This window comes from Oncorhynchus kisutch, linkage group LG7, assembly GCF_002021735.2.
Source record: "Oncorhynchus kisutch isolate 150728-3 linkage group LG7, Okis_V2, whole genome shotgun sequence".
Taxonomy (NCBI): domain Eukaryota; kingdom Metazoa; phylum Chordata; class Actinopteri; order Salmoniformes; family Salmonidae; genus Oncorhynchus; species Oncorhynchus kisutch.
Genome location: NC_034180.2, coordinates 53,500,213 through 53,512,107, shown reverse-complemented (window position 1 = coordinate 53,512,107; position 11,895 = coordinate 53,500,213). Strand labels below are relative to the sequence as shown.

The 11,895-nt window shown below is 46.4% G+C and overlaps 1 protein-coding gene across 1 annotated transcript in view; it reads right to left on the bottom strand.

Annotated features, from left to right (window-relative positions):
• Positions 1 to 11,895, bottom strand: part of pcnx1 (pecanex 1) — a 71,902-nt gene that overhangs the window by 14,334 nt on the left and 45,673 nt on the right. The window contains 7 exon segments of the mRNA XM_031828097.1: positions 4,850 to 4,950; positions 7,668 to 7,898; positions 8,188 to 8,441; positions 9,052 to 9,267; positions 10,544 to 10,602; positions 11,376 to 11,505; positions 11,842 to 11,895. The exon segment at positions 11,842 to 11,895 is cut by the window's right edge and continues 55 nt beyond it. Coding sequence (XP_031683957.1) covers positions 4,850 to 4,950; positions 7,668 to 7,898; positions 8,188 to 8,441; positions 9,052 to 9,267; positions 10,544 to 10,602; positions 11,376 to 11,505; positions 11,842 to 11,895 — 1,045 coding nt within the window.

The following is an 11,895-nucleotide window of genomic DNA, read 5'->3' as shown; positions in this document are numbered from 1 at the left end:
GAGAGAGAGGGGAGACACGGGAGAGAGAGAGAGAGGGGGAGACACAGGAGAGAGAGAGAGGGGAGACACGGGAGAGAGAGAGAGGGGAGACACGGGAGAGAGAGAGAGGGGAGACACGGGAGAGAGAGAGAGGGGAGACACAGGAGTCATGAAATGGCTCCAAACTATGCATGAACTATGTAGGGAGCCAGCAGTCAGCTGGTATTCTGTCTATAATGGAGTGGCCAGCACAGCCCCCGGATCTCAACCCTATTGAGCTGTCGTAGGGTAAGAAGGGACAACTAGACTGCCAAAGGTCTACAAGGTTGTACCTGCTGCAAATGGAGGATTCTTTGACGAAAGAGAAGGTTGAAGGACACTATTATTATACAAAACATTTAAATATCCTTATTATAACCTTGTCAACGTCTTGATGAAATCTCCTATTCATTTTGCAACTCATTTGACGTGTGTTTTCATGGAAAACAAGGACATTTCTAAGTGACACCAATTGGGAGGAGTGCCTATCGGGAGGAGTGCCTATCGGGAGGAGTGCCTATCGGGAGGAGTGCCTATCGGGAGGAGTGCCTATCGGGAGGAGTGCCTATCGGGAGGAGTGTCTATCGGGAGGAGTGTCTATCGGGAGGAGTGCCTATCGGGAGGAGTGCCTATCGGGAGGAGTGCCTATCGGGAGGAGTGCCTATCGGGAGGAGTGCCTATCGGGAGGAGTGCCTATCGGGAGGAGTGCCTATCGGGAGGAGTGCCTATTGGGAGGAGTGCCTATTGGGAGGAGTGCCTATTGGGAGGAGTGCCTATTGGGAGGAGTGTCTATTGGGAGGAGTGTCTATTGGGAGGAGTGTCTATTGGGAGGAGTGCCTATTGGGAGGAGTGCCTATTGGGAGGAGTGCCTATTGGGAGGAGTGTCTATTGGGAGGAGTGCCTATTGGGAGGAGTGTCTATTGGGAGGAGTGTCTATTGGGAGGAGTGTCTATTGGAGGAGTGTCTATTGGAGGAGTGCCTATTGGGAGGAGTGCCTATTGGAGGAGTGTCTATTGGGAGGAGTGTCTTTCCTCAGCCACAGAGTGTTACATGTGCTACAGTACTATCTCACAACTCGATGAAACCTTCACTCTTGGCACAGACATTTAGAAACTAAACATGCCAATTTGGAAAATAAGTCACGGGAGGTTTCTGAGAGAGAATATAGACGATATTTTGAGTAGTAAGACATGTATAAAAGCACCAGATACCATTAATAAGAAGGGGCTGGAAGCGTCGTATATGGTGAACTACCGAGTGGCGATGGACAGGCAAGCCCCATACTATTGTAGAGGACTGGCTAGGACAGACAAGCCCCATACTATTGTAGAGGAGTGGCGGGGACAGACAAGCCCCATACTATTGTAGAGGAGTGGCGAGGACAGACAAGCCCCATACTATTGTATAGGACTGGCTAGGACAGGCAGGCCCCATACTATTGTAGAGGACTGGCTAGGACAGACAAGCCCCATACTATTGTAGAGGAGTGGCGGGGACAGACAAGCCCCATACTATTGTAGAGGAGTGGCGAGGACAGACAAGCCCCATACTATTGTAGAGGAGTGGCTAGGACAGACAAGCCCCATACTATTGTATAGGAGTGGCTAGGACAGGCAAGCCCCATACTATTGTAGAGGAGTGGCGAGGACAGACAAGCCCCATACTATTGTATAGGACTGGCTAGGACAGACAAGCCCCATACTATTGTAGAGGACTGGCTAGGACAGACAAGCCCCATACTATTGTAGAGGAGTGGCTAGGACAGACAAGCCCCATACTATTGTAGAGGAGTGGCTAGGACAGGCAAGCCCCATACTATTGTATAGGACTGGCTAGGACAGACAAGCCCCATACTATTGTAGAGGAGTGGCTAGGACAGGCAAGCCCCATACTATTGTATAGGACTGGCTAGGACAGACAAGCCCCATACTATTGTAGAGGACTGGCTAGGACAGACAAGCCCCATACTATTGTAGAGGAGTGGCTAGGACAGGCAAGCCCCATACTATTGTAGAGGAGTGGCGAGGACAGACAAGACCCATACTATTGTAGAGGAGTGGCGAGGACAGACAAGCCCCATACTATTGTAGAGGAGTGGCTAGGACAGGCAAGCCCCATACTATTGTGGAGGAGTGGCGAGGACAGACAAGACCCATACTATTGTAGAGGAGTGGCGAGGACAGACAAGCCCCATACTATTGTAGAGGAGTGGCTGGGACAGACAAGCCCCATACTATTGTAGAGGAGTGGCGAGGACAGACAAGCCCCATACTATTGTAGAGGAGTGGCTAGGACAGACAAGCCCCATACTATTGTAGAGGAGTGGCGAGGACAGACAAGCCCCATACTATTGTAGAGGAGTGGCGAGGACAGGCAAGCCCCATACTATTGTGGAGGAGTGGCGAGGACAGACAAGCCCCATACTATTGTAGAGGAGTGGCGAGGACAGACAAGCCCCATACTATTGTAGAGGAGTGGCTGGGACAGACAAGCCCCATACTATTGTAGAGGAGTGGCGAGGACAGACAAGCCCCATACTATTGTAGAGGAGTGGCTAGGACAGACAAGCCCCATACTATTGTAGAGGAGTGGCGAGGACAGACAAGCCCCATACTATTGTAGAGGAGTGGCTAGGACAGACAAGCCCCATACTATTGTAGAGGAGTGGCTAGGACAGACAAGCCCCATACTATTGTAGAGGAGTGGCGAGGACAGACAAGCCCCATACTATTGTAGAGGAGTGGCGAGGACAGACAAGCCCCATACTATTGTAGAGGAGTGGCTGGGACAGACAAGCCCCATACTATTGTAGAGGAGTGGCGAGGACAGACAAGCCCCATACTATTGTATAGGACTGGCTAGGACAGACAAGCCCCATACTATTGTAGAGGAGTGGCTAGGACAGACAAGCCCCATACTATTGTAGAGGAGTGGCTAGGACAGACAAGCCCCATACTATTGTAGAGGAGTGGCTAGGACAGGCAAGCCCCATACTATTGTAGAGGACTGGCTAGGACAGACAAGCCCCATACTATTGTAGAGGACTGGCTAGGACAGACAAGCCCCATACTATTGTAGAGGAGTGGCGAGGACAGACAAGCCCCATACTATTGTAGAGGAGTGGCGAGGACAGACAAGCCCCATACTATTGTAGAGGAGTGGCTAGGACAGACAAGCCCCATACTATTGTAGAGGAGTGGCGAGGACAGACAAGCCCCATACTATTGTAGAGGAGTGGCGAGGACAGACAAGCCCCATACTATTGTAGAGGAGTGGCTAGGACAGGCAAGCCCCATACTATTGTAGAGGAGTGGCTAGGACAGACAAGCCCCATACTATTGTAGAGGAGTGGCGAGGACAGACAAGCCCCATACTATTGTAGAGGAGTGGCTGGGACAGGGTATTTGAAAAGTCATTACATTGCTCAACATTTCTTACCGTTTGTCATAATTAGTTAAAGTAATGAACTTTCGTTGGACTTTAGCTGCGTATTTTACGCCATTTTCTTCAAATGTGAAATTGTTTTGAAGCCACGCCCATTTTCGGAAGAATTGCATTATGGGCCCTAAAAGCAAGGAAGTAGTGTCCACTGCTTGTATACTTCGTATTTTGGTGAATGTAGTACGACATCCGAGAACTTTTAACATACTAACTATACCCATACTATGACCAATAAGCATACTATATACTTCATTTACATCACAAATAGTAGGGTTAGTATGAATATTGGAACACAGCTAATGTCTCAGGAAATCAGCAAATGTTTTAGAAAGGTGATAAGCTGAGATACGAATGTATCCCCCTTTGTCTGTTACACACACTGCAGAATGGTTGCAAAATTATTGCCTTCTCTGAAATCCTGGTTGGAAGATTCCCCGAATCAGGAGGGATTTCTGGAGAAGCTGAATTTTGCAACCCTACTCTGCAGAGACAGAGAAACAGACACAGAGAGAGGCAGACAGACACACAGAGGCAGACAGACACACAGAGAGGCATACACACACACAGAGGCAGACACACACACAGAGGCAGACAGACACACAGAGGCAGACAGACACACAGAGGCAGACAGACACACAGAGGCAGACACACACACAGAGGCAGACACACACACAGAGGCAGACAGACACACAGAGAGGCAGACGAGAGGCAGACAGACACACAGAGAGGCAGACAGACACACAGAGAGGCAGACGAGAGGCAGACAGACACACAGAGAGGCAGACAGACACACAGAGAGGCAGACGAGAGGCAGACAGACACACAGAGAGGCAGACGAGAGGCAGACAGACACACAGAGAGGCAGACAGACACACAGAGAGGCAGACGAGAGGCAGACAGACACACAGAGAGGCAGACGAGAGGCAGACAGACACACAGAGAGGCAGACGAGAGGCAGACAGACACACAGAGAGGCAGACAGACACACAGAGAGGCAGACAGACACACAGAGAGGCAGACGAGAGGCAGACAGACACACAGAGAGGCAGACAGACACACAGAGAGGCAGACGAGAGGCAGACAGACACACAGAGAGGCAGACAGACACACAGAGAGGCAGACAGACACACAGAGAGGCAGACAGACACACAGAGAGGCAGACAGACACACAGAAAGGCAGACAGACACACAGAAAGGCAGACAGACACACAGAGAGGCAGACAGACACACAGAGAGGCAGACAGACACACAGAGAGGCAGACAGACACACAGAGAGGCAGACAGACACACAGAGAGGCAGACAGACACACAGAGAGGCAGACAGACACACAGAGAGGCAGACAGACACACAGAGAGGCAGACAGACACACAGAGAGGCAGACAGACTCACCTAGACATATGGTGTGCAGCAGTCCCCAGTGCTCTCCTGCCCAGCACACACAGGCCGAAACACAGCAACACCAGGGAAGAGTCCTTCTCACTGTCCAGAGGCTGCAAAGGAGATGAGAATAGAAGGACAGATGGTTAGATTAGAGAGGAGGGATGGTTAGATTAGAGAGGAGGGATGGTTAGATTAGAGAGGAGGGATGGTTAGATTAGAGAGGAGGTTCAGAGGAGGGATGGTTAGATTAGAGAGGAGTGATGGTTAGATTAGAGAGGAGGTTCAGAGGAGGGATGGTTAGAATAGAGAGGGATGGATTCATTTAGAGAGGGATGGATTCATTTAGAGGAGGGATGGTTAGATTAGAGAGGAGGGATGGTTAGATTAGAGAGGAGGGATGGTTAGATTAGAGAGGAGGTTCAGAGGAGGGATGGTTAGATTAGAGAGGAGGTTCAGAGGGATGGTTAGATTAGAGAGGAGGGATGGTTAGATTAGAGAGGAGGTTCAGAGGAGGGATGGTTAGATTAGAGAGGAGGGATGGTTAGATTAGAGAGGAGGTTCAGAGGAGGGATGGTTAGATTAGAGAGGAGGGATGGTTAGATTAGAGATGGTTAGAATAGAGAGGGATGGATTAATTTAGAGAGGAGGGATGGTTAGATTAGAGAGGAGGGATGGTTAGATTAGAGATGAGGTTCAGAGGAGGGATGGTTAGATTAGAGAGGAGGGATGGATTCATTTAGAGAGGAGGGATGGTTAGATTAGAGAGGGGGGGTGGATTAATTTAGAGAGGAGGGATGGTTAGATTAGAGAGGGGGGATGGAATAATTTAGAGAGGAGGGATGGAATAATTTAGAGAGGAGGGATGGTTAGATTAGAGAGGAGGGATGGTTTAATTTAGAGAGGAGGGATGGTTAGATTAGAGAGGAAGGATGGATTAATTTAGAGATGGATGGTTTAGAGAGGAGGGATGGTTAGATTAGAGGGATGGATTAATTTAGAGAGGAGGGATGGTTAGATTAGAGAGGAGGTTCAGAGGAAGGATGGTTAGATTAGAGAGGGATGGATTAATTTAGAGGAGGGATGGATTAATTTAGAGAGGGATGGATTAATTTAGAGAGGGATGGATGGTTAGATTAGAGAGGAGGGATGTTAGATTAGAGAGGAGGGATGTTAGATTAGAGAGGAGGTTCAGAGGGATGGTTAGATTAGAGAGGGATGGATTCATTTAGAGAGGAGGGATGGTTAGATTAGAGAGGGATGGATTCATTTAGAGAGGAGGGATGGTTAGATTAGAGAGGAGGGATGGTTTAATTTAGAGAGGAGGGATGGTTAGATTAGAGAGGGGGGATGGATTAATTTAGAGGAGGGATGGTTAGATTAGAGAGGAGGGATGGTTTAATTTAGAGAGGAGGGATGGTTAGATTAGAGAGGAGGGATGGTTAGATTAGAGAGGAAGGATGGATTAATTTAGAGATGGATGGTTTAGAGAGGAGGGATGGTTAGATTAGAGAGGAGGGATGGTTAGATTAGAGAGGAGGGATGGTTAGATTAGAGAGGGATGGATTAATTTAGAGAGGAGGGATGTATTAATTTAGAGAGGAGGGATGGATTAATTTAGAGAAGAGGGATGGATTAATTTAGAGAGGGATGGTTAGATTAGAGAAGAGGGATGGATTAATTTAGAGAGGAGGGATGGTTAGATTAGAGAGGAGGGATGGTTAGATTAGAGAGGAGGGATGATTAATTTAGAGAGGGATGGTTAGATTAGAGAGGAGGGATGGTTTAATTTAGAGAGGAGGGATGGTTTAATTTAGAGAGGAGGTTCAGAGGGATGGTTAGATTAGAGAGGGATGGATTCATTTAGAGAGGGATGGTTAGATTAGAGAAGGATGGATTCATTTAGAGAGGAGGGATGGTTAGATTAGAGAGGAGGGATGGTTTAATTTAGAGAGGAGGGATGGTTAGATTAGAGAGGGGGGATGGATTAATTTAGAGAGGAGGGATGGTTAGATTAGAGAGGAGGGATGGTTAGATTAGAGAGGAGGGATGGTTAGATTAGAGAGGAATGATGGATTAATTTAGAGATGGATGGTTTAGAGAGGAGGGATGGTTAGATTAGAGAGGGATGGATTAATTTAGAGAGGAGGGATGGTTAGATTAGAGAGGAGGGATGGAATAGAGAGGAGGGATGGTTAGATTAGAGAGGAGGGATGGATTAATTTAGAGAGGAGGGATGGTTAGATTAGAGAGGAGGGATGGAATAGAGAGGAGGGATGGTTAGATTAGAGAGGAGGGATGGATTAATTTAGAGAGGAGGGATGGTTAGATTAGAGAGGAGGGATGGAATAGAGAGGAGGGATGGTTAGATTAGAGAGGAGGGATGGATTAATTTAGAGAGGAGGGATGGTTAGATTAGAGAGGAGGGATGGTTTAATTTAGAGAGGAGGGATGGTTAGATTAGAGAGGAGGGATGGTTAGATTAGAGAGGGGGGATGGATTAATTTAGAGGAGGGATGGTTAGATTAGAGAGGGGGGATGGATTAATTTAGAGGAGGGATGGTTAGATTAGAGAGGGGTGGATTAATTTAGAGAGGAGGGATGGTTAGATTAGAGAGGAGGGATGGTTAGATTAGAGAGGAGGGATGTTAATAGAAGTTGTTTAATCTTCTTCAGATGTCTAAACTGTGATTCAATTCTATCACCACAAAAAACACAAAAGACATATTGCCTGAAGGAGAAGTGTGTTTTTTTGTGCTCAAAGACATATTTATAGTAGTACATTTTGAGAATGTGTCAAAATAGTTCTGAATAAAGTGCCGGTTCTTACCTTGGCCCGCCGAGAGTTACAATACTGGATCCAGCCCAAGTAGACCTGGCAGAAGGAGTCCCTGGAGATGCCAGCCAGGCGGTGGTCGTAGTCTTGGTCTATGTTGGGGTTAAAGGTCGGGTCCAGGTCCACATAGTTCCTCTCTCCACAGGCCTTCAGCCCCTCCCTCATCGTCTCATTGGCCAGCCACTCCTCCAGCTTGGTAGAAGCTATTACGTAGTATATGATCCCCTGGAGAGAGGAAGTAGGTGGAGAGGAAGGAGATGGGGAGAGGAAGGAGATGAGGAGAGGAAGTAGGTGGAGAGGAAGTAGGTGGAGAGGAAGTAGGTGGAGAGGAAGGAGATGGAGAGAGGAAGTAGGGAGAGAGAACAAGTTTAGTACCTTTCTCATGGGCAGTAGGAGATTGCATAAGGTTCATCTGTAATAACACCAGATTCGAACCGATAACCTCTCGGTTAACCTGCTACGCCAGTGTAGAATAGCTGCAAACAGCAGACTAACAGCCGGGCCTCCCACTCACCTTGACGTAGTAAGTAGTCAGGATGCGTCGGAGGTCAAACACCTGGAGCATGGAGGCAGCGCTGTTGTCCGTGATGCTGTAGCCCTCCAGGACGTACTTGGTGACCAGCACCTCCCAGGCCAGCCAGCGCTGTCCGAAGGCCGCGTTGAAGGAAAGGACATGTGGCAGGTGACCTGGCTCACAGCAGCAGCAGCTCTCGTCCTCCTCCACCCCCTCCGTGATGGCCTCCACCTCCCTCTGCTGGCAGTACGTACCTGGGGGGGGGGACAGGATGGCTTCATAAACATGCTATAATGCTTCATAAATTCTATAACCTAACAATGACAGGACAGCTTCAGAAACATGCTATAATGCTTCAGAAACTATATAACCTAACAATGACAGGACAGCTTCAGAAACATGCTATGTGAACACTATGATTTAAACGTAAAAGGACCGTTATTCTGACTGGAGATCTGCAGGATGAACTCAAAAAGTCTCCCGTTGACAATCAACCAACGATTGAATAAACCAGGCAGAATTGTACTCGTTTCATATCAAGTCAAATCAGGCCCTGAGAGAATTGTAAGAAACCCTCTTCACATCGCGATAGAAAGTGTAGCCACTTCCACAACACCCTGTCTTATTGTTTTATTTCTTCTACAAGACCAAGACTGCTTCAGAAATAAATCTGTCCTTTCTTCCGTAAACACTTGTTCAGTTCCATGACTGTGGGAACTCCGTCTAGGCCAAGCCTACACCAATCCAATGCTTTTAAACGTGTGGGGAGTAGGGAACGAGTGCACACTTCAGGAGGAAGGAGAGCTATTTAGCTAGCAAGTTGAGTTTATTTCATTTTGACTCCATCCCTCCCTCCTTCCTGACCTCTGAACTCCAGTCCTCGGAGCTGGAAGGTGACCAGTCCATTGCCGATCTCCACCAGGTGAACCAGGGCGTTGAGGTAGTCTGAAGCCAGGATGAAACAGTCTCCTGTGGTGTAGTTCCCCCAGCGGCCCAGCAACAGGTCTCCACAGAGGCTGTGCTGCAGGGAACGCGTCAGGTGCTCATAGAATATAGAATTCAGGTTGTTGTCGTCAGAACCTGATGGAGGAAAGGAGAAATTAAATTGCTAACTGTTTCTACAAACTCATTTTTATTTTCAACCAATATATATGAATCGTGTAGCAAACTGAAGGTGAGAAAATCAGCAACTGCTGAAAGGAGTACTTTGGTAATACTCTAGATTAGAGTATTAGATTAGTGATTAGAGTATTATATTAGAGTATTGGAATAGAGATTAGAGTAATAGATTATAGATCAGAGAATTAGATTTGAGATCAGAGAATTAGATTAGAGATTTAGATATTAGAGAATTATATTAGAGTATTACATTAGAAATTGGAGTATTAGATTATAGATTAAGATTAGAGTATTAGATTATAGTATTATAGTAATCTATTAGAGATTATAGATTTAGATTAGAAATCAGAGAATTAGATCAGAGTATTAGATATTAGAGAATGCTATTAGAGATTTGAGTAATAGATTAGAGATTTAGATCAGAGTATTATATTACAGATTAGAGTAATACCAGTTGATAGATTAGACGAGAAGATCACATTTAAATGATCGTTTTATGAACTTAACAGTTAAATCTGAACACTCCCAACTTGTCTTTTCCTACCAGCACTGACATTGTTGATGGCCACTTATTGAAAAACATGGGCGGACTAAAACTGACCACCTAGCTGTCTAAAGATAAATATACTAACTACTGTGATATGTGGTTGTCCCACCTAGCTATCTGAATATACTAACTACTGTGATATGTGGTTGTCTCACCTAGCTATCTGAATATACTAACTACTGTGATATGTGGTTGTCCCACCTAGCTATCTGAATATACTAACTACTGTGATATGTGGTTGTCTCACCTAGCTATCAGAATATGAATATACTAACTACTGTGATATGTGGTGGTCTCACCTAGCTATCTGAATATACTAACTACTGTGATATGTGGTTGTCCACCTAGCTGTCTGAAGATAAATATACTAACTACTGTGATATGTGGTTGTCCCACCTAGCTATCTGAATATACTAACTACTGTGATATGTGGTTGTCCACCTAGCTGTCTGAAGATAAATATACTAACTACTGTGATATGTGGTTGTCTCACCTAGCTATCTGAATATACTAACTACTGTGATATGTGGTTGTCTCACCTAGCTATCTGAATATACTAACTACTGTGATATGTGGTTGTCTCACCTAGCTGTCTGAAGATGAATGAAGTGTAAGTGCCTCTGGATAAGAGAGTCTGATAAATGACTAACATGTCATGTAAATGCCGAGACAGAGACAGATTCCACCCACCTGGGTTTCTGTCCAGTTGAGAAGCCAGTCTGGTGTTGGAGTGATCCACTCTCTTAGTGCTGCAATAGAGAACAGATCAATCAGAAATTCACTCCGACTGATACTACCAATACACAGGGGAGTAAAATGACTAGACAGAAAGACAGACAGACAGACAGAGAGAGCGACAGAGACACAGAGAGAGACAGAGAGAGCGAGACAAACAGAGAGAGCGAGACAAACAGAGAGAGACAGAGAGAGCGACAGACAAACAGAGAGAGACAGAGAGAGCGAGACAAACAGAGAGAGAGAGAGAGAGAGCGAGACAAACAGAGAGAGAGAGAGAGAGCGAGACAAACAGAGAGAGACAGAGAGAGCGACAGACAAACAGAGAGAGACAGAGAGAGCGACAGACAAACAGAGAGAGACAGAGAGAGCGACAGACAAACAGAGAGAGACAGAGAGAGCGAGACAAACAGAGAGAGACAGAGAGAGCGACAGACAAACAGAGAGAGACAGAGAGAGCGAGACAAACAGAGAGAGACAGAGAGAGCGACAGACAAACAGAGAGAGCGAGACAAACAGAGAGACAGAGAGAGCGACAGACACAGAGACAGAGAGAGCGTCAGAGACACAGAGAGAGAGAGAGAGACAGACAAACAGCTAGACAGACAGACAGTGACAGAGAGATCATTGACTACAGACAGTGACAGACTAGTATCAGAGAGATCATTGACTACAGACAGTGACAGACTAGTATCAGAGAGATCATTGACTACAGACAGTGACAGACTAGTATCAGAGAGATCATTGACTACAGACAGTGACAGACTAGTATCAGAGAGATCATTACTTGTAGTCTCTCTCCCAGAACTTGACAGGTCTGACGTAGGAGGTGATGAAGATGGCGCTGCCCAGGAAAGGGTTGAGAGGAGTAGAGAGGACAGCTGACACTACAGCCTGAACAAACAGCATGGCAGAGTCTGGGAGAGAGTGGGGCGTCAAGGAGATTTACACACCTCACATAACCGTATAAAGATAAATCCGAGATGCATCCGAGATGCATCAAGTCCTGCACTCAGCTAAATTAACATCTATACTATATTCAGGACATGATCAACATGAAAAACGAGGTTATTCAACAGTGTGTGAGTATCTATTCTCAATTATTTATAGATCTGTAGCCGTTCTGTTGGAAAAAAGGAAGAAACCTGTAACAAAAGGTTGTCCATTCAGACGCGTGTAAATAGTCTTGACAGTAGAGATCACGTGGGAGGTCCATCTGACCACGGTAAAAAAATACACAAAAAAAAGGATACGAGGCACAGCGAAGGGTTGAGCGAAGGCGTGAAAGGCCGACCCCCAGGTGATCT